The following is a 23,462-nucleotide window of genomic DNA, read 5'->3' as shown; positions in this document are numbered from 1 at the left end:
AATCCCAGCATTACAAAGAGCACGGTGCAGGCATTTATTATCGCAAGTCAATGGCATCATGTTTAGCATGCTCAAGTTATCTTGCATTAAACCAATGCTAATAAAATAAATATTTCCCCAATAGTCTGAGTAAAATGCAAGGTACCACGCAGACACGGGGAGAAAGTGCAAATTCTGCAACAGTCGCCCAAGGCCAGAATTGAACCCTGGTCCCATGCCCTGTGAGGCAGCAGTGCTAACCACCATGCCACCCAAGGTGGAAACAATTTCATTCTAGACTTAACATTGATTGGGAAATTACCACCATCGCATGGTTATTTTCCAACCAGTGTCAATGTGATGAATTTACACTCCTGATGAGGAGCCTTGCTCACTCGAGTGCTTATTAGTAAATTGTATACATGCTGTCAGTTATCTGCAATCTGATGCGTTTTGTCCCTCCACTGGTCTTTATTTGCTTATCTTTTGTAGCTGGTATGCTGGAAAATTAAGTCGATCTGAAGCAAAAGTTACTCTTCTATCCACCCAAACTGTGACCGGGTCTTTCCTCATCCGTGAAAGTGAAAATCACGAAAATGGATATGCATTATCCGGTAAGCACTTCACACATAGTAAGCATCATTTTCCACCAACCCATGCATTAGATATTTTATTAGTTATGGTGAGAAATTTAGGAACTGCTGCGTGGATTATTTTGAGCTTTGTTGTGGGGAAATGGTTTGGGTTTCACAACCGCTGCTGATCATTTGCAACAGGACAGTCAAAACCGCATATCCAGTCCGTTTGTGGTTAAAACTGAATCAGATTTCCTGCCCGGGAACCTTCTACAATCAACATCTTCATTTCCTACCTCGATTTAAAACCAGGACCAAATTGTTTTATTTTTGTAAAGCATTATGCAGTGAGTCTGGCCTATAACGCAGGGACATATGTTGCTCCCACGGCCGATTCGAGCTGTCCAAGCCCAGTGAATTCAATCCTATTTGTCCTTATATTTCTAACTGGCTGGTTATGTGAAGGGCTGTTTGCACCATTGATGAGGAAATCATAAGGCAGAAAACCAAGATCCGTTCATGTGAGCAACTTGAGACATGCACTTTTATGTTAATATGTGGCTCCTGAGGTTCCATTGTACTTGCTGTGTGGTTCATGTAGACACATTCTCAAACACCCATGCCACAAATAATCTGGACCACTGCTATCCCAGATCCCACTCCTTCCACTTTCATGACCTTCCCCAACACCCCTGTGTCTTGCTACCTGACAGAAGCTCCGGCTTGTTTTCCTGTGATGGATCTGGCCAGCCATGTTGAGTTGCCTGTTTGAAATTCACGCACTGCCCTCATGAATGTAAGTCAGATCAGAGCCTCAAAATCACAAGGGCCTCTTTGTGTCAGTCGTGCCTGGAACACAGAAGTCTGGGCTGACACTCAAGTGCAGGGCTGAGAGAAAAGCTGCACTTTTTGCCGCCTTTCAAATGAGGCATTAAAACGAAGATCCCATCTGTTTCCACAGGCACATGTGAAAGATCCCTTGGCAATATTTCAAAGAAAAATGGGGTAGTTTTCCCAATATTCCTGGCCAATATGTATCCCTCAATCAACCTCACTAAAGAAGGGCCAAATAGCCTACTGCTATTCCTTATGTTTTTTATGTGAGGGAGTGGAAAGGGAACAGTTTACTTTAAAAAAGGATAGAATTAATGGCCGGAATCATTTGAGCAGTGGCAGAGTGCTGCCTGCATTGGTGAGGTGGGTGAAGATTCTCCCCACCTAATGCTATGTATTTCTCTCTTCCACACCCCCCCCCCCACCCCCATTTTATTGCACCAGCTGCCGTATTCTGTCTGGTAAGGTAAGTTTAAATGTCCAGTGTGGGTTAGTTAATGGTTGAGTAGGGAGATAAGTTGGTGATGGGGTAGGTGAGTGGGAAGGTGGGTGAATGGGGAGATGGGAGGTGGGTAAGTAGGAAGGTTGATAGGTGGGTTAATGGCTAGGTGGGTAAGTGGGTAGTTATGTGGGTAGTTGGTTGAGCGGATAGTTGGGTAAGTAGATAGATGGAGAAGTGGGTGAGTGGGTATGTAGATGTGTGGGTCGATGAGTCAGGTGGATAGGTGGGTGAGGGGTAGTCAATTTGGGTCGGAGGTAAGGGGGTAGTCAAATTGGTCGGTGGCAGTCTAGTGAGTGGGTTAGTTACATTAAGTCTGGGGGTAGGCAGTACTGGTGGAGGAGGGTGGTGGGTTGGGAGAGCTTGGAGGGATAGAACATATACATAGAACATAGAAAATACAGCACAGAACAGGCCCTTCGGCCCACAATGTTGTGCCGAACCTTTGTCCTAGATTAATCATAGATTATCATTGAATTTACAGTGCAGAAGGAGGCCATTCGGCCCCCTGAGTCTGCACCGGCTCTGGATGATGGTGGACAGGTCCAGTCGGGGAGGTGGTGTGGGCACGTTGGGGGGGGCTACTCAGGACTGGTGGGGGAGGGGTAGTGGGGTCGTGGGGGAGGCTAGCAAGTTTGGCAGGTCTGTTTGGAGGGTTGCTGGGTCAGGTTGCAAGGGTAATTGGGTGGGATAATTGGGGGTGGTGTGTTAGTTGTGGAGTTACCCAGGTACATAGACCAGTTTTTCGTTTGTCGAACATTTCCTGAGTAGTCATCCAGGCATGTCCTGCAGATCTGTCCCAAATCTCCGATTCTAACTCAGAGTCTGAGACCTTCATTGAAGGTCCCATGGAATTGTCCATCGGAAGTTTAAATTTTTCAGGCAATTCCCACTTCGGTCTGCGCATTAGGTCTTCACAGGGTCCTGACATGAATCCTCAGTCGGCCATGCAGTCTCTAATGATTCGGAGACCAGAAGATGTGAGCTGAAAGCTTGAAAAAAATAAAAGATGAAAGCCAGGATTTTACAGCCCCTTCCACTCGGTGGGATATTATGGTCCCGCTGAACTGAATAGAGATTTAAACGCCATGTTGCATCTCGCTGCATCCTCTGCGACGTGACTTTAAACTCCCAGCCAGTCACTGAGAATGAGAAGTAGTTGCATACCCATTAAAAACTTTTCTTTTTCTCTGTCCAAACCTTTCGCACCATTTCCCATCCAAATCTTTTCAACTGCTCAAAGATTGTTGCTGACTTCTTCAAAGTTACCAGTATCCTGTGTGACTGCAATGGAACCATAATATCTCTGAACCTCTTCAACCTCTCCATTATCTTCAACCCTGTTGCCCATACTCATGCGCTGTCTCTCTTCTGTACCTGTGATTCAAACCTTCCATGTTTTCATTCCTACATAACCCAATTAAGCCAATGAAAATGATTCCTCCTTTGGGCCTTGATGGCCATTTCCATTGTGGCTAACTTTAAAAATCTTCTATTCCTGACTTCATGCTGACTTTAACAACATCAATAAGCATGGAATCCGCTTCCGTTTGAATATTGACAATATTCAACTTGACCAATAATCTCTCCACCACCCACCAGATGCCATAGCATTGCCATCCCATTCAACGGCTTGTTCAGCATTAAGTCATGGGTGACCAGAACATCTTTCAGTTGAACATTGGTAAGCCCAGGTCAGCCCATCGCTGTTCAGTTGTCAAAAATAGTGCACATTTTCACCTATTCAACCCCCTCCCTGATTCAGATTATACTCGACAGTGCTCAGTTGTATAGATTTGACCGCATTTCTAAGCAAGCACTATGACTGCCTTCATTGGGTTCCCAAACATTGGCCATCTCCATCGATCCTTACTTCACCCCCAATTAAACATATGCCCATGCCTTTTTCACCGACAGGTTTAACTGCTCTAAAGCTCTCCTCATTGGCCTACATAAACTCTAGCTCACACAACCCATTCAATCCTGTTTTAGCTCCCATCATCCTTCATGCCTACCCTGACTTTGATTGGCTGTACATTATTTCAAAATCCTTCCAAGGTCACACCCTGTACCCAACCCTGCCCTTTCCCACCCTACCACCTCCTGTTTCTGCTATCTCTTGCAACCCAAAAACATTCTTTGTTTTTTTTACCATTTGTGTAGCCCACTGTGTTGCAAAATCTGCAGATGTTCACTTACAAATTCACCATTCAATTTTTTTCCCCACCTTTCAAAAGCCTCCTAATTTGATAATCTTCCAAAACTCTACTGTGCCAGGTTCAACTGTAACTTTGTCAAATGTTTGTGATATTTCACAATATTAAAGTTGCCTTATTGTGCATGTTATTGTTGATTCACGTGGATGCGACTTCTCAAGTTTTCTTTTTGAACATTTATCTTTCATTATTGGCTGTTGGTCCAATGATTCCATTCAGCGAATGAAGGCAGGGAAAAGGAGGGCTTTTGGAATTTGAATCGGGAGACTGCAGTGGCTCATGCCAAATGAAGGCTTTCATTTATTTTCATCTTTGGAGTTCCAATGAGTTCAGTTAAACTATATACCAGGCTCTTGCAACCTTCTTTGTCTTACTATGTCGTATAGAATTTCCATTTTACCCTTTCTTCTTCAGTACGAGACGGAGACGTTGTAAGGCATTATCGAATCATGCAAAATAAAACTGAGCGGTTTTCCCTCACTGCGCACAATGAATTTTCCAGTCTGAAAGTGCTGGTAGAATACTACAAATTAAATAATCTTCGGTCAGGTCTCCGATTGACTATACCTTGTCAGAAAGTAAGTGAATTTTAAGTTGGAAAAACTATCAATATTTAACCTTTTTATAAAACTCAAGCTGTTTTTTCAAAAAGAAGAACAATGGAAAGCTTTGTTTGTAAGTCAAAAAGTGGCAGAAGTCAATATGATGCGTATGCAAGCAAGTTGGCCTTTTCTTGATATCAAACATTTGCACTTCCTGATATTGTGGGTCAATTTTCTGATTTGCAGGTTCCCAGCATAGAGCCTCGTATATCAAGAAATCTCACAAGTATGGCCTGTCATTTTGCTTCTGACAGACGAGGTTCCATCCCAGGAATACATAAAATTTATCTTGGCATGTCAGTCCATCACACCATATTTAGTTTCAATTCCCCATTCTCCAATAGGTCCATGTATATAAGCAGACACACTGCACACAGCTGGACCTTCCAAACAGTAATGAAAGTTAGGTCGCTCTTATTTCAGTTGTGATATGAATGCTGGGTGAAAAATCTTTGTTCAATCTAAAAAAGCTCTTATTTGCAGTTGGTGTGACCTCTCTGTGAGTAGAATACTCTTCTTTGTATAGTGCCTTAGAATTTTTAAAGTCCACCTTAACTGACACTTGATATTAGCCTCTCCGCTGAAGGCAACACCTTCAACCTTTAGCTCAAGTTATATTCTCAAGACCTGGAGCGGGTTGAACCCAAAGCCTACAAATCGAAGGTTGAAGCTGCCGCCACCTGAACTGAGGTTCAATGAAATTGGAGTAAACATAAAGGCTACGGCCAATTGTACATCTCATATCCGTGTAGTATTTGATAACGTCTAAAGGTATTTCATTCATATTACTAAATCTGCAAAATGCCAATGTGGGCGACACGGTAGCACATTGGTTGGCACTGTTGCTTCACAGCGCCAGGGTCCCAAGTTTGATTCCCGGCTTGGCTCACTGTCTGTGCGGAGTCTGAGCGTTCTCCCCGTGGCTGCATGGGTTTCCTCCAGGTGCTCTGGTTTCCTCCCACAAGTCCCAAAAGACGTGCTGTTAGGTGAATTGGCCATTCGGAATTCTCCCGAACAGGCGCCAGAATGTGGCGACTAGGGGATTTTCACAGTAACTTCATTGCAGTGTTAATGTAAGCCTACTTGTGACAATAACGATTATTATTATTACTGAGTTATTCAAATGAGGTATTTGTGAAGATTTTCCAAACAAATCTATTCCTGTACGAACGGTTAATTTTAACATTTACATTTTGGGTGTTCAATCAGGAACAGCAGCAGACAGAAGATTAATCCCAATTAGCTCTCTGACAAAGCCATTTTTTGAGCAAGTGTTTATCCTTTTTCACTTTGACAATCAGTACATATGAACTTTTGAAGGAAATGTCCATTCATGTCTTTTGTGTATGTTATATTTGAAGCAACATCAGCCAGATATAAGCGATTTGTCCTACCTTACCGTGGATGCCTGGGAACGACCAAGGAAAGAGTTTACTTTTACGGAAAAGCTGGGTTCTGGACATTTTGGAGAAGTATATGCCGGATATTGGAACAAAACAGTTAAAGTAGCCATCAAAACAGTCCACGTTGGTAAGTGTCATGTGAGAGTACCTTTAAGAAATGGGTGTTTATCAGTGATGTCAGAGTGTGGGTGGAGCTGAGCTGTCTGTCAGCTTTTTACTTTTGTTTTAGGCTGTTTGCTGCAGGGTGTGTTTTAGTTTTGTTTTCCGTGTTGGAGCTGAAGCCAGACAAAGCAGATGTACTGTTGATCTCTCTGCCATGAAAAGACTATCTCTTGATCATTTGGTGCATTCAGAATTATAAACATTTTCAGTAATGAATACAAACCTGATGTGCTTCTGTTAAAAGGTGTTTCTTTTGTCTTCTGGATGTTGGTTGGGAAGTTATTAAGGATTACTTCGTGTTGTATTCCTTGGAGGTTGTATTTGAATTGATGGTTGCTAAGCTGTTCACTGTATGTTTTAAAAAGGTTAACTTGAGTTCATAGAATAAACATTGTTTTGCTTTAAAAAAATGCTTCTAAAAACTCAATTTCTGCTGTACCACACCTGTAGAGTGGGCCGTGTGCTCCCCATACCACAATCTATTAAAAGTTGTGGGTCAGGTGAACTCCATGATACACTTTGGGGTTCTCTAAACCCTGGCCCATAACAAATTGGGGGCTCAAGGGGGATAAAAGTCTATCTATTGGATTGGCTTAGTGACCTTAAAGACTGTGAGGGGTGAGCATATTGTGGTTGCTTATCAGGTGTGATATTCTAGTTTAAGTGGAGAGTGTGTTGTGGGCAATGGCTCTTTCAGAGGCTCTGAAGTTTTTGGGGGTGGAGACAGTCACACGCAGTACCTTACGGACAGAGACTAAAAGCAGACTGTTAGAGTTGGCAAAAAGATTGCAGTTAACATTACCTGACAAAATGCAAAAAGATGAGGTAATTATGGCGGTGGCTAAGCATTTAAAGTTGCCTGAGATAGTTTGACTCATTGGAAATGGCAAAAATTCATTTACAAATTAAACAAATGGAACATGAGAAAGAATTAAAGCAGCTTGAATACGAAAGAGAGAAAAAAGAATGAGAGAGAGAGGAAAAAGAAAAGGAGACAGGAGAAAAGAAAGAATAGCTCTAGCGGAACAAAAAGAAAGAGAAAGGGAGCTAAGATAAAGAGAGAGAGTTTGAACTTCTGAAAATGGCCATGAAACGTGACAGTCAGTTAAAATTGGCAGACGTAAAGGAAAACGTATAGTTGGATGATAGTGATGAGGATAGTGAGAAAGATTGTCAAAGTCGAAGGCTTGGTGGGGATCTATTTAAATATCTCCAAGCATTGCCAAGGTTTGATGAGAAGGAGGTAGAAGCCTTTTTCATTTCATTTGAGAAGGTGGCTAAACAAATGAAATGGTCACAGGACATGTGGGTATTACTGATTCAAATAAAGCTGATTGGTAGGGCTAGTGAAGTGTTTGCATCACTACCTGAGGAGGTATCTGGGACATATGAGGAGGTGAAAAAATCCATCTCGGGTGCATATGAACTAGTGCCTGAAGCCTACAGACAAAGGTTTAGAAATTTAAGGAAAGAATTTGGTCAAACATACATGGTGTTTGAAAGGCTCAAAAAGAGTAATTTTGATAGGTGGATAAGGGCTTTGAAAACGGACCAAACGTATGAAGCTCTCAGAGAAATTATGCTCTTGGAGGAGTTTTAAAATTCAATTCCTGATGTAGTGAGAACTCATGTGGACGAGCAGAGGGTTAAAACTGTGAGGTTAGCAGCAGAAATGGCAGATGATTATGAATTAGTTCAGAAATCAAAGCTTGGTTTCCGACATCAGTTTCAGCCTGTGAGGGATAGAAACTGGGGACATGAGAAATACTCAAGTGGTAAAGGTAAAGGTGATCTGATGGGAGATAATAAAGAGAGTGTATCTCAGATTAAAAAAGAAATCCAGGAGGGTGGAAAAGAAATGAAAAGTTTCAAATGTTTTCACTATAATAAACTAGCCCATGTAAAGTCACAGTGTTGGTGGTTGAAGAAAAGCACTGGGAAGGCTGATGTGGTAAGACAGGATAAGACAGTGGGGTTTGTTAAAGTGGTAAAGGAAAGCCCAAGTGAAGCGAAGGAGGTACCATAGATTGTACAGCCTGATCAAAAGGTGATTGATGAGAAGGTGCCAGACCTCTCTAAAGAATTTACTTGTGTGGGTAAAGTTTACTCATGTGTATCAGGAGGAGCAGGTAAAGAAGTCACAATTTTAAGAGCTACGGGAGCTAGTCAATCGTTAACGGTAAGAGATGAGGAGTTATGTAGTTTGGGAAGAATGTTGCCAGAAAATGTGGTAATACGTGGAATTCCGGGTGAGAGGAGTAGTGCTCCATTATATAAGGTAAGGTTGGAAAGTCCAGTGAAGAGCGGTGAAGTGGTAGTAGGCGTAATAGAGAAACTATCTTGTCCAGGAATACAGTTTATCTTGGGTAATGATATAGCTGGATCGCAGGTGGGAGTGATGCCTACTGTAGTTGATAAGCCAGTGGAAAATCAGACAACTGGAGTGTTGAAGGACGAATATCCTGGGGTTTTTCCGGATTGTGCAGTAACAAGGTCGCAAAGTCACAGGTTAAGACAAGAGTAGAAATCAAAGAGTGAAGATGAAGTTGAAGTGCAATTATCAGAAACAATTTTTGATCAGATGGTTGAAAAAGAACAAGAACAAGTGGATGATGAGATGGAAAATTCAGGAAAATTGGCGGAGTTACAACAGAAAGATGTAGAAATAAAACGGATGTATCAGAAAGCATACACGGAAAAGGAATCTGAGTATATACCAGAGTATTATTACCGTAAAAGTAATGTCTTGATGAGAAAATGGAGACCTTTACAGGTTTCCATTTTCCACTGAAAAGAGGGCCGAAGTTCATCAAGTAGTATTGACGGTAGGGTGTAGAAAGGAGGTGTTGCGAGTTGCACATGAGGTACCAGTGGGAGGTCATTTGGGAATAAGGAAAACTCAAGCTAAAATCCAGAAACATTTTTATTGGCCTGGACTACATAAAGATGTAGTTAAATTTTGTCAGTCATGCCACACATGTCAAGTGATAGGGAAACCTCAAGCAGTGATAAAACCAGCACCCTTAATACCCATTCCAGCATTTGAGGAACCTTTTACAAGGGTCCTAATTGATTGTGTAGGACCATTTCCTAAAATGAGGTGGGAATCAATATCTTTTGACGATAATGGATGTGTCTACTAGGTTTCCAGAGGCCATTCTAGTACATAATATTACAGCTAAAAAGATTGTGGAGGAGTTACTTAAATTCTTTTCTAGATATGGACTACCCACAGAAATACAATCGGATCAAGTTTCAAATTTTACCTCAAGGTTATTCAAAGAAGTTATGGATAGCTTAGGAATAAAACAATTTAAATCAACTGCGTACCATCCAGAATCGCAGGGAGTGTTAGAAATGTGGCATCAGACATTAAAGACAATGTTGAGGACTTATTGTCAAGATTATCCAGAGGATTGGGATAAAGGAATTCCATTCGTACTGTTTGCAATTAGGGATGCACCTAATGAGTCAACCAAACTTCGTCCTGTTGAACTAACTTTTGGTCATGAGGTAAGAGAACCACTTAAATTGATTAAGGAAAATTTGGTGAGTGAGAAATCGGAAACTACATGTACAGCCTGGGGAAACTACATGTACTACAATTTTAGAGAACGATTAAATAGAGCAGGTGAATTGGCTAGACAACATTTAAAAGTTGCACAAAATGTGATGAACTGGGTAGCGGACAAGAAATCCAAAGTTCGTAGTTTTGCCCGTGGCGATAAAGTTTTAGTATTGTTGCCAGTGGTAGGTGAACCTTTAAAAGCTAGGTTTTGTGGACCTTATCAGATTGAAAGGAAATTAAGTGAGGTGAATTATGTGGTAAAAACACCAGATAGAAGGAAAACTCACCGTGTGTGTCATGTGAATATGCTTAAACGGTACTTTGAAAGGGAAGGAGAGAAAAAGGAAGCGGTTTTAATTATTCTAACTCAAATCCAGATGACTGTGAACTTGACATACCTCAAATTAAATTGGAAAATGAGGATGTTCTTAAAAATTGGGATAAACTGTTGAGTTACCTTCCAGAGGACAAACAAACTGAACTGAAAGAGTTATTGATATCATGTGGGCATATTTGTAGAGATAAATTGGGAAGTACTAAAATGGCTATACATGATGTAAATGTGGGAAATGCTGTTCCACTCAAATAACATCTATATAGCACAGGTTAACAAAGAGATTGAGAGTATGCTTAAAAATGGCATAATTGAAGTGGGTTGCAGCCAATGGAGCTCACCCGTAGTGATGGTACCTAAACCAGATGGTACCCAAAGGTTGTGTGTGGACTATAGAAAGGTGAATGCAGTTACAAGAACGGACTCTTATCCTCTCCCACGTTTGGAGGATTGCATTGAGAAAGTGGGACAATCAGCTTTTATTTCCAAACTGGATTTACTTAAAGGTTATTGGCAGATACCTTTATCCGAAAGGGCGAAGGAGATTTCAGCTTTTGTGACTCCAGATGGTATATACCAATTCAAAGTTATGCCATTTGGCATGAAAAACGCCCCAGCCACATTTCAACGGTTAACTAACAAAGTCGTTTCAGGATTACCCAATTGTGCGGCATACATCGATGATCTGGTCATTTTCAGCCAGACACGGAAAGAACATTTAAAACATCTGATGGAGTTATTCTATTGACCTCAGGAGGCGGGTTTGGTGATAAACCTAGCCAAAAGTGAATTTGGAAAAGCCCAAGTCACTTTCCTTGGCCACACATTCAGACAGGATCGAATGGTCACACGGGATGTGAAACCAACAGTTATTGAGGGGTTTTCAATACCCTCAAGCCAAAGGGAAATAATGCGATATCTTGGCATGAGTGAATTTGATCGAACATTTGTGCAAATGTTTTGTAGCATGATTGCTCCACTGTTGGACTTGCTGAAGATCTGTCGAAAATTTCAATGAACAGCGGAGTTTCAACAGGCATTTGACTGCCTGAAAGCTGTGATAACCAATGCTCATGTGTTGGAGAATTACAAGGGACTCTTGTGATCAGATTGAACTGAAGTATTTGACTTTAAAGAGGCATGCTGAGGCGTAGAGAAATGGATGGATTGTGCAGAGACCTTCTTGTTCAAAGAGACTGTCAATCGAGAAGGATTCCAGTTGGAGGAAGAAGAAACAAAAATGGACTATGTTATTATACCTGTTTGCATGGGTTTATTTTTAAACAAAAAAGTATATTTACTGTGTGCATTTCTTAAAGGATAGTGAAAAGGTGAAAAAGGAAACCATCTTGAAGTTGATGGGGTTTTTTTTCTTGGGGGGGGGGAGATGTCATGTGAGAGTATCTTTAAGAAATGGGTGTTTAAGAAATGTACCTTTTAAGAAATGGGTGTTTATCAGTGATGTCAGAGTGTGGGTGGAGCAGGGCTGTCTGTCAGCTTTTTACTTTCGTTTTAGGCTGTTTGCTGCAGGGTGTGTATTAGTTTTGTTTTCAGTGTTGAAGCTGAAGCCAGTCAAAGCAGATGTACTGTTGATCTCTCTGCCATGAAAACACTATCTCTTGATCATTTGGTGCATTCAGAATTATAAACATTTTCAGTAATGAATACAAACCTGATGTGCTTCTGTTAAAAGGTGTTTCTTTTGTCTTCTGGATGTTGGTTGGGAAGTTATTAAGGATTACTTCGTGTTGTATTCCTTGGAGGTTGTATTTGAATTGATGGTTGCTAAGCTGTTCACTGTATGTTTTAAAAAGGTTAACTTTAGTTCATAGAATAAACATTGTTTTGCTTTAAAAAAATACTTCTAAAAAATCAATTTCTGTTGTACCACACCTGTAGAGTGGGCCGTGTGCTCCCCATACCACAATCTATTAAAAGTTGTTGGTCAGGTTAACTCCATGATTCACTTTGGGGTTCTCTAAACCCTGGCCCATAACAGTAAGGATGCACTGGATGCAAGATCTGATAGTACAAAAGCTTCAAGAATACAGTGGTAGGTTCAAGTATGGAAGGGGTATCCAACCTGCAGTCCCTGGGCCATAAGGCACCTCTTTAGCCTGGCAGTTCAATTCTTATAGTTAATGCAATGTTGGCTTCGGTAGGAACACAGAACCTGGGGCAGGAGTAGGCTATTCGGCCCTTCAAGCCTGCTCCGCCAATCAATAAGGTTGTGGCTGATTTGGTTGTTGTCTCAACTCCAGTTTCCTGTCTGCCCTGCGCCCCCGCACCCCAAAGAAACCCCTTTGACTCCTTTGTCCATCAACACGCTGTCTAACTCCCCCTTGGATAATTTCAATGCCCCAGCCTCCACTGCTCTCTGGAGAAAAGGATCCCACAGCCTAATGACGTTCTAAGAGAAAGAATTTCTCCTCATCTCAGTCTTAAAAGAGAGAGTTCTTAATCTTAAATCGTGTCCCCTATTTCTAATCTCCCCCACAATTGGAATCATCCTCCTGTTATCTCCCCTGTCAAATCCATTGTGTAGCTTATTTCTTGGTGTTTATGTTATTTGAATTATGTAGACCTGTTGCTTTAGAAAGCACTTTCTTGACATTATTGCCTTATTAGTATGTGTTAGTATCTGTTGTGACCCACAAAGCTATTTGGGCACTGTTAGCTGCCACAAGACCTTTGTTTAAAACTCCCATTTCAACAAACTTATGTATTTAAAAACGTATTGATTTTCAGTTAAGTATATTTGAAAGATAACAATCATTATTGTAATAATCTTCCCCCCCCACCCTCCCCTGCCCCCAGCCTCAGAAAGTTACTGTCCATCATCCCTTGGAGTTCACGGGCCCCTTTCTCGGCATTCTCCAATTCTATAGCCCCTTGAGGTCTAGGGCGGGTTCTGCCAACAATTTTATTTGTATCACGACACTATTGATCCCAAACACTAGCTAGTTGCATAGCATTTCGGTCAGGGATGGGACAACTCGCAATATTCGGCCAGCTTCCTTAACCTAGCCAAGTATTCTATTGTGGGTTCCCCAGGGGTCCTCCCCGCTGTATTGAATCGGTATAACTGGAGGATTTTGGACAGCTTTGGCCTGTAATGGCTCTTTACTAGATACACAAGCTCGTTGAATGTTTTAGTGTCAGAGTCTGCAGAATAAGTTAAACTCTTAATAATGCTGAATGTTGGGACTCCGCCGCTATTACCTTACATCTGTCATCCCCTTCTATGCCATTGGCGTGGAAGAAATTACACATGCGTTTGGCATACTGGGGCCAGCCCTCAACGTCTGCATCATTAGGTTCAAGCTTCCCAAACAAGGGCATTTCCGGGTTTTTTTCTTTGCTTTGTTTCTTACTGGGGTTGTCATCAGGGAGTTATGAAAAGGCTGCTCAGAATCCTGTGCTTAATCCTTGTCGCCAGTGTAATAATTCCAGGAGGTGCGGAGTGAAAGGCCAAACTGGTTTACCTTAAACTGAAAATAAAGCCGAACATCCCAGCCCAGGACTATGGGGAATTGCCGGTCCAGGTCTGGGAGCTACATTTAAAGGTCCTGCTAACGAGTCCCAGTTAGGTGGGTCTCCGCCCGCTCACCACGAGAACTCATATTCTATTAAGCTTGCAGGAAGATCAATCAGCGATTTTTTTTTTTTTTTTTTTTTTTTTTTTTTTTTTTTTTTTTTTTAATTTTTTTTCTCCCTCCCCCCCCCCCCCCCCCCCCCATGGCCCTCACAATTGTCTTGAAGAATTAGCCAAGTTTAAAGCAGTTTTGAAAGTGTGTATCTATATTCTAGTATCCTATACTCTGCGTTATCTTAAAGAAACCACTCTATTATTGCAATTTCATTTCATTTCCAATGAAATATTGTCATGGAAAACTTATCCATTAATGTTTTAATAAGGAAGTATTAACAACGCATATTTTGCTGAGAAGTGCGTGATCCCATTAGAAAGTGCCACCAGATTATTTCAGACCTGCTCGAACCATTCTTGTCCCTCCAGAAAGTGAGGAATAAAGATCGATGGAAACATTCCTGAAAGCTGATTTTGTTTCTTAATGCCTTGTTTAAAACCTCCGTGAGAGTTCCATAGTGCAATGGTTGAGTCTAGGCATGAACATTTTACTTTGTTATGGGGTTAATTGGCTGGAATTTGGCTAGGCGGCAGAATTCCCAATCAGCGAGCTGGCAGTTCAGCAATAACCATTGCTGAGGTTGCAGCACTAAAAAATAGGCCACCCCAATGGCATGGCTTGAAACATTGGAGCTTGGCAAGCAGGCCCAGAATTCTGGGGGAGGTGGAAAACCATGAGATCAAGTCAGTATTGTTGCCACAGGAATGGTCATTGCTGCTGGGGGGACTCTCCATGGGCCAGAGATTTCCTAATAAAGTGTCGCCCAACCCCACCCCATCTGGAGTTCAGTGAGAGGCCACAATGTTTCCCTGGACAGTCTTCCTATATGGCAGTGGCCTCCACTCCCCATTACTGGCAGAATTCCCACAGAGGTTGGAAGTGACCCATAATATGGGCGGCCAGGTAGCACAGTAGGGCTGCACAGTAGTACAATTGAACAGCACGGTAGCACAGTGGTGAGCACTGTTGCTTCACAGCACCAGGTTCAATTCCCGGCTTGGGCCATTGTCTGTGTGGAGTCTGCACATTTTCCCCGTGTCTGCGTGTGTTTCCTCCGCGTGCTTTGGTTTCTTCCCATAAGTCCTGAAAGACGTGTTTGTTAGGTTAATTGGAGATTCTGAATTATCCCTCTTTGTACCCGAACAGGTGTCTGAATGTGGCGACTAGAGGATTTTCATAATAACTTAATTACAATGTTAATGTAAGACTACTTGTGACAATAAAGATTATTATTATTAATAATAATGGGCCATTCACGTGGCTCAGTTGGGCTCCCAGCGGGCGACATGTTTGCCCAACTTTCCCATCACTAAAAAAATGGCATGGCTGTGGAAGACATCAGGCTTGACTCCCATGCCATTTTGCCATCCTTCCAGCCCATTGCCAACGAGCTGGTAAATTTACGACCAATAGAATTAATACATTGGCAATGAGGATCAAGCATGGGATTCCGAACAGCCTTTTCAAAACTCCCCGAAGACAATCACGGGAAGAAACAAATCAAAAAGAAAAACTCGGAAATGTCCTTGTTTGGGAAGCTCGAGCCTTGTGATGCGGAGATTAATTATTAAGTTTTGGAATTTCTGTCACAACAGTGAAAGAAGTGACTAATTCAGAACAGTTTTCTGCATGAAGATAATGGGTGTAACAGATAATGGCAGGTATATTTCGGAGTAACGAAGGGAGAGAAGGTGCTCGAGGGGCATGAGGGCAGAGAAGCCACATAACTACCCCAGGTACAAGGTACAGTGAGAATTCAGCTACCAGGGTATGAAAGGGAAGGAATGAGTAAAGAGACTGTGGTAGACCAGGAACACTATGACTGCTAAATGCCACTAGATCAGCAGTTCAGGGGCAGTCAGCAATTTGCAATGTGCTATCAGTAACTGTGTCACAGAGAACTTCCAGCTGGTCAATGGAATATCTCAGGACTCACTTAGTTTGGCTTTTGGACATCTTCCATTTTGCTTCCATACCATCAAAGAATGATTTCATTCAGTTGTGCAATGATCCTTGCGTGTGTTTAATGTGTTTAACTTTTGTGTGCCTGTTGATGTATCCTTCGGTGAAGGAGTAGGGTGCAGATGGTATCTTAGCAAAGCAACTTCAGCAGGAAATATTGAGCAGTTACTTTGTGGACCTGGGACTAACCCTACTATATCAGAATCAGTGACAGGGATCTCCTTTGTTGAAGGCACTCTGCCCATATTGATTTAAAAGGTGGTGCCTGCTACCACTTGATGGCACAGAACTATCGCTTCCTGGCTACTCCATAAGGCTACAGCTAATGCTTACTAACCTGTATGAATATGGACAGTGGTTGTGTATGAAGTCTGGAATCTTTTCTAATTTTTTGCCTGTAACCATTCTCCTTGGACCTAGTAGCAGTGGTAGTGAATTATTGAGGGATGGTCCCATTGTGCATCTGAAATCAATGACTTCATTGTAGATACCAGTGATGTTGCCATGCATTCAAAAATCAGTTTTAGCAATTAACAAACATGCAAGACCCAAAAGACATTCAGTACTCAACAGAGACATTCTGGGCTGTTTCATTTCAGCCGGTGGCAAAACATTTACTTGAGATATTTTTTCTTTCATTGCACTTCAGGGCTGTTGTGACTGGTTTACATTTGAGCATTGTTCCATTTTGTGAATCTGATTGCAGGTTAGCAATTGGGCATGTTAGCAATTTGGGCAGCACGGTAACATAGTGGTTAGCACAGTTGCATCACAGCTCCAGGGTCCCAGGTTCGATATTTCACTGGGTCCCTGTGTGTGCGGAGTCTGCACGTTCTCCCCGTGTCTGCGTGGGTTTCCTCCGGGTGCTCCGGTTTCCTTCCACAGTCCAAAGATGTGCAGGTTAGGTGGATTGGCCATACTAAATTGCCCTTAATGACCAAAAAATGTTAGGTGGGGCTTACTGGGTTACGGGGGTAGATATGTGGGCTTCAGTAGGATGCTCTTTGTAAGAGCCGGTGCAGACTCGATGGGCCGAATGGCCTCCTTCCGCACTGTAAATTCTATGATTCTATGAAATCAAGATGTGGAATACATAAATTCTAATCAACTAGTTGGAGAATGGTGAGATTGCATGCAACATATTCAAAATTGTTATTTCTGACTTGCAGGGAACCATTTAAATGTTAAGAACCCCGCTGATGATACCTGTGAGAGTGTCTCAAAACCCCAAAGGATAACTTGAAATTCTGGCTCTTGGTGGTGCATTTGTGTTTAGAATAATGTGAGGAACAATGTACAACCCAGTGAGGAAGCAGCCCAGTTGTTGTGTAAACAATTAGTAAAGAATATTTCTTAAAGTAAAAGTAAAGAAAAAACACACGACAAAAGACTAATATACACTATGACACTTAAGTATAAGAATAACTAAGCACAACATTGTATCTGAAGTTACCTCATGTTTCCAAAATGTACCCTCATTCCCCGAACTCACAGAGACCCTGGGCGGGATTCTCCGCGAACCGACGGGGCGGGTCACTCCGCGCCGAGGAGTGGCGTGAACCAGTCCGGCGTCGGGCCGCCCGAAAGGTGCGGAATCCGCCGCACCTTCAGGGGCTAGGCCAGTGCGGGAGTGTTTGGCGCCATGCCAGCTAGCGTGGAAGGGCTTGGCGCTGCGCCAGCCTGCACCGAAGGGCCTCCGCTGGCCGGCGTGAGTTGGCGCATGCGCGGGAGCGCCAGCATGTGCTGGTGTCATCCCAGCGCATGCGCAGGGGGGTTCTTCTCCACGCCGGCCATGGCGGAGGTTGACAGCGGCCGGTGCGGAGGGAAAGAGTGCCCACGTGGTGCAGGCCCGCCCGCGGATCGGTGGAACCCGATCGCGGGCCAGGCCACCGTGGGGCCACCCCCCGGGGCCAGATCCCCCTGCGCAAACCACCCCCCCCACGAGGACTCTGCAGGCCGCCCGTGGAGCCAGGTCCCGCCGGTAAGAACCTGTTGTGATTTATGCCGGTGGGACCTGCCGAAAACGGGCGGCCACTCGGCCCATCGTGGGCCGGAGAATCGCCGGCGGGGCCGCTGCCAGCAGCCGCTGACCGGCGCGCCGCGATTCCCGCCCCCGCCAAAACCCCGGCGCCGGAGATTTCGGCAGCTGGCGGGGGGATTCTCCGACCTGGCGGGGGGTCGGAGAATCCCGCCCTGTTTCCCAAGCAACATCCAACTTTTGTAATTATAGGTCAAATTCAGCTAATAATTACCACACCATACCCCTTTAGTGACCAAGTCTGGGAAACTGTCTCTTCCTGGTTCAGCGAAGGCGCAAACCTATGTCTTTCAGAGGAGAATATTTGTGATCTGCCATGGCTCTAAATGAGAGATAGTACAGGCCTCTGTGGCTCAGAACACAGATGGAACTGGTCCATTTGGCTGTTGATGGAGAACAAGCCTTTTTCCCAATGAGGTGCTAGCAGTTATAATGGTCCATATTTTTGATATTCCCTCTTATGGATTCTGCTGTCTACCTCGCTCAAATGCCTTACCTTTAGAGGTTATCATTTGTATAGCCCCACTAATCGCTGATTAAAAAATGTTTCTGATATAGCCATTTGCACCTCAATATCTCTAGACCCCTGCTAACTTTGTTACCAGGTGAATTTCATCTGGTGCCTGCAAGTGCTGTTACTTTTCAGTTATTTTCTTTTCTTCTCAAATTCACTGTTAATCTCATTAACTGTCCACATTCCTGACAATGCACTTTGGCTTGACTTTTTGATGTAAACAACCATCACATTAATTTTTAATGGCATGTGTCAGGAAGCAAGTGACTGCTCAAGGTTCATCTTTGTGGTAAAAATCCTCCATTGCAAGACAGGCCTATTCAGATCTGTACACCATTCAGGAGGATACTCAGATTTATGGAACACTGCCTTCTCTCTTTTTCTATGCAACTTTCTACTACCTCTTGTATACCGCTTGTTTGTATCTATTCTGGTATTTACTTCAAGTGTAAGTGGTAACATTTGGTCCTCAGGTTGGACGATGCACTCCAGATCAACGACTAGGTTCATCTCAAAGAGGGCGGCTGGCACAATGTGAACACATTAGACATCTATTTGGGTATTATGACAAACCCCTCCAATCTCCACAGTCCAGGCACTTCTTCCTGAATAACTTGATTACGGACATACATACGAACATATGAATGAGGACCAGGCATAGGCCAATTTGCCTCTCGAGCCTGCTCCACCATTCAATAAGATCATGGCTGATCTCATTGTAACCTCAATCCCACATTCCTGCCTATCCCTGATAAGCTCTCACCCCCTTGTTAATCAAGAATCTATCCAGCTCTGCCTTAAAATAGTCAAAGGCTCTGCTTGTATTGCCTTTTCAGGAAGAGAGTCCCAGAGACTCACTACCCTCTGAAATAAAATATTTCTCCTCATCTCTGTCTTAAATGAGCAACCCCTTATTGTTAAACAGTGACCCCTAATTCTAGATTCTCTGACAAGCCGAAACATCCTCTCCACATCCACCCTGTCAGTACCCCTCAGGATCTTAAAGGTTTTGATCAAGTCACGTCTTATTCTTCTAAACTCTAGTAGATACAAATCTAGCTTCTTCATAAGACTACTTGGCCATTCCTACAATAGTCTAATAAACCTTCTCTGAACTGTTTTCAATGCATTTACATCTTTCCTTGGATAAGGAGACCAGTACTGTACACAATACTCCAGATGTGGTCTCGCCAATGTCCTGGGCAACTGAAGTATAAACTCCTACTTTTGTATTCAATTCCCCTCACAATAAATGATAACATTCTATTAGCTTTCCTAATGACTTGCTGTACCTGTATACTAGCTTTTTGTGATTCATGCACTAGGACACCCAGATCCCTCTGCATATCAGAGCTCTGAAATTTCTCACCATTTAGATAATAAGCTATTTTTAAAATTCTTTCTGTCAAAAGGAAGGATTATTACTGGTTTGTGTTTCATTCATACGGTCGGCTATTTTTGTTATGTGCCACATTTCCCATTTAATATCCGAGCAGGAGAGATTGAGAGAGGTTTGGCTCATGGATAATGTTTCCTGCAATTAATTCTGTTTTCCATTAGGAAATGCGCAAAGTCATTTTTTTCACTCAGTTTGTCTTCCTTGTCGATCCTTACTGATGTACTTCCTTGTGTTACCGGAGCATTTTTTCCACATGTTTTAACAACTGCTATTTTTTCTTGTGCTGTTATATTGTGCGAACATTGGATAAACAAATTTAAAAAGCTTACAATGTGTGATGAACGGTTACTGCCTTATCATCATGTAAGGTGATGTCCCCTTTAAGACCAGGCTTGGAACCCTGGGGACTCCGCCTCTGGCTCCGCCCATCTGGGAGCCATACATAAAGGCCTGCCTCATGGTCTGTATAGCAGTCAGCTCTGGTCCAAATCTGTAGCATAGTTATTAGCCTAATAAAGCCTTCTTTACAGTTTAATCTCCAAGCATCATTATTGAGGGTACCTCACAATGAAATAGAACCATTACCACCCACTTCTGGGGAAAGTGTTAGACGTGTACATTTGGCTGGATTGAACTCTCAAAAATGATCTGGTTCAAATTATATTCACATTTACAATCCAAGCCCCGATATGGATCCATGTAAGCCACTGAGAGAGGGGGATATAACTTCTTGCCAAAATAATAGAAAACAAAATCAAACCATGAAATCCTGAATCAGCCTTCCCTTATTCATAATATGGTTAACAGCATTTGAATATCTGACATCAATAGTTTGCAAGGCACTGATAGATAACCTGACGGAATTAACATCTGAGGCTACAAAGATAATTTAATACACCACAATAATGTATCTTCGACTTTGCTCTCCTTGTTGGAAATTAATATTTTGCTTTGGATCCAAAGTTGACACTAAGTCATCAACATTAGTCCAGACTAAACTCTATGTCTAGTTCACAAGTTAACTCTGAATAGTAAGATTCTCACATATAACGCCCTACAGTAACATATTCTTTGCTTGTTGACTCATTAGTGCAATGGAGGTTGCCTTTCCACCCCACTGCAGAAATTAGATTGTCGGGTTCCATTGCAAAGTTCATTAGTCCTTGGAGGGATGGAGAAGTAACCAAGGGTAAATTACCCTGACTGATTTTTGCACTTGCCCTAGTAGTTGGTGACAAAGCAGAAAAAACAAAGAGAGTTGGGAGAGGATGGGAAAACCAGAAGAAGTAGAAAAGGGCAAAGTACAATGCCAGATTGCCGAAAGTGTAAGCTTTTAAAGGCAGCCAGCCTAGTGTGACAACCTTCTTGTGTCCACTCTCGCCACAAACTAGTGCCTTAGATTCATGCTATTTAGCTCCTCGGACAAACTATCCCCCTCAAGTAAGGATGTGCTGTACTGAATAAGGAGGTGGATGGAGACAGACAGGCCAAGCAATTACCCATAACTATGGCATATCATTAAATGGCAGGAAATAACCAACTGAAGATGAGGAAGATGTTCAGCTGTAATTACCCATATCCCTATACTTACTGAGATTATGTCTGATGAAATATGAAATAATAAAATTAATTTATGACCAGGACTCTTTCCGAAAAATCATTAGTGTATTTACAAAGATTTTGGACAAATTAGATATGGAGAATGTTTACCTAGATACAGTGCTGTCATTTTATGATTCAAATTTTACTTTTGGACTGCATGGATGGTGGTTCTTGTGTTTTTTTTCAGAGAGATGATAATCAGAATGACGGTTGTCAAAACTAGCGCAGGCTAATATGATACCTATTTGAACAATTCAAAAGAAATCCCTGCATTTTAAGTTTTTAACGATGAAGTAGCTATGCCTCAAAACCAACTGGAGGAACGTTTTTGTGAAAATATTGTAAAGAAAAAATGCTTCTTCAAACCTATCTTACAATTTTACATCTGTTTTTCTCTAGGTGTACGGAATCAGAACGATTTCCAGGCAGAGACACAGGTTATGAAGAAGCTACACCATCCGTATATAATGTCTCTGTACGCAGTCTGCACAACCACTGATCCTTTCTACATTGTAACTGAACTAATGAAAAATGGCAGCCTGCTAAATTATTTAAGAAGTTGAGTAGACATCCTATTTATTTTTACCTCTCCAGTATTTTGGTATTTTTCTTCAATGTGATGTAGGTATGCCTTTAGCGAGTGACTTAAGGGCCTTCTCCATATCTGCGCATATCAAATTGTGATCCAGGAGACTATTAACTCAGTGGTTTAGATGTTGGGGTAGTGAAGTGTTCTATAGTAATTGGGCCTTCTTTTGTTGAAATCCTGATTTTGATTTGATATTGATATCTCCAATGAGACATCAAGAATAATTACCTAAACTAATTGGGACACTGAAGCACAAAACCTTAAAGATAATGATCATTGTTTTTGCTGAAACCTCAATCACTGCAGAAGGAAGCCACTTGCACTTGTATCATCGGATGTTTATAGGATTCTGTTGCCAACAGAATAATGATGTGTTAAGTAAGTCGGTTCAACGTTGACTGCAACTGGATGCAGTGTAACTAGAAACAAGCTTCTGACACAGGAGATGGTCCAACACTGTTTGATTGAACTTCCTGATTGCTGTACATAGTCTGCTGTGAGTTGACACTCTATCAATCTAACTGATAACCTCCTCCTGGCTTGACCAGACTAACTGTCTACCTCATGGTGATAGTGCTCACTGGCTTGTGCACTCTTACTATCTCAGTAGCTGTGTCCTGTAGAGAGAGGGAGAGTCTTAATGCCCTGTGGGCTTTATAGTGGTGGTGTCCTGTCTGGTGATTGGTTGTTATGTGGTGTGTGTGTTCATTGGTTATCCTGTGTCAATCACTGCCTGTCTGCATCACATTACATACATGAGTGGATATTATGACAAATAAGTCCTCCGAAAGCATTTTGTTTGCAAAGATCAGCCTTTGAACTTTCGGATTACAGCTATGGCGTGGAAAATCAGGGCTTCCTCGCTGTCGTGTTGGGTGTTCCGATGCACAAATGATCCAACACGGCTGTAGATGGTACAACTCTGTTTTATTGTCTTAACAACGACAACTACTAACTGCTGGCTTGGGTATGTGCTTCACCAGCTAACCTGTGGACCCAGCCCTATCACTATCTTAGTGAGGCACTCAGCACATGGTCTATGTCTGAGTGGCACGCTGTGAGCTCTGTGCTCTGAGCTATCTCCTGGTAGAATGAGCGGGAACTGTGGTGTTCCCTGTTTTATAGTGCGTGTGCTCTCACTGGTGATTGGCTGCGATGTAATGTGTGTGCTGGTTGGTCCAACTTCCTGTCCATCAGTGTGTGTGTGATTGCACCATGATATGCTGATGTGGATATCATGACATCCCCCCCTTTCACAAGGATATGTGCCTACATGCTAATAAATAGAAATGTGTACTGAGTGCACCTGAGTATGTGTGTGCAATATTTACAACATGTACATGAGGCTAAACTATATACAGAGGAAGGTGTCAGGTGCAACAGAGCAACGAGGTTGTACCAATAACAGAACAAATGCAATCAGCAAACGACGAGAGAAAACTTCTGGAACAATGAACGACAAGAAAAGAAACTCGTTAACAGTACTGTAAAACAATTCAGTGAGTCCAATGTGCTAACAGGCTCATACGTCAAGTC

The 23,462-nt window shown here is 42.5% G+C and overlaps 1 protein-coding gene and 1 long non-coding RNA gene across 2 annotated transcripts in view; one reads left to right on the top strand and one right to left on the bottom strand.

The window, feature by feature from the left end:
- LOC140428454 (uncharacterized) overlaps positions 1-23,462 on the bottom strand; it is a 126,183-nt gene that overhangs the window by 51,203 nt on the left and 51,518 nt on the right. Inside the window, exons 2-3 of the long non-coding RNA XR_011948786.1 lie at positions 11,845-11,969; positions 6,494-6,618 (exon numbers count right to left, since the gene is read on the bottom strand). This is a non-coding gene — a long non-coding RNA (uncharacterized lncRNA). The remainder of the gene's footprint in view (positions 1-6,493; positions 6,619-11,844; positions 11,970-23,462) is intronic.
- Positions 1-23,462, top strand: part of LOC140428453 (protein-tyrosine kinase 6-like) — a 59,091-nt gene that overhangs the window by 19,796 nt on the left and 15,833 nt on the right. The window contains exons 2-5 of the mRNA XM_072514931.1: positions 472-593; positions 4,518-4,681; positions 6,067-6,235; positions 21,737-21,895. Of these exons, the coding sequence (XP_072371032.1) occupies positions 472-593; positions 4,518-4,681; positions 6,067-6,235; positions 21,737-21,895 (614 nt within the window). The remainder of the gene's footprint in view (positions 1-471; positions 594-4,517; positions 4,682-6,066; positions 6,236-21,736; positions 21,896-23,462) is intronic.

This window comes from Scyliorhinus torazame, chromosome 8 (assembly GCF_047496885.1).
Source record: "Scyliorhinus torazame isolate Kashiwa2021f chromosome 8, sScyTor2.1, whole genome shotgun sequence".
Lineage (NCBI taxonomy): Eukaryota > Metazoa > Chordata > Chondrichthyes > Carcharhiniformes > Scyliorhinidae > Scyliorhinus > Scyliorhinus torazame.
This window is presented reverse-complemented; position numbering and strand designations above follow the sequence as displayed.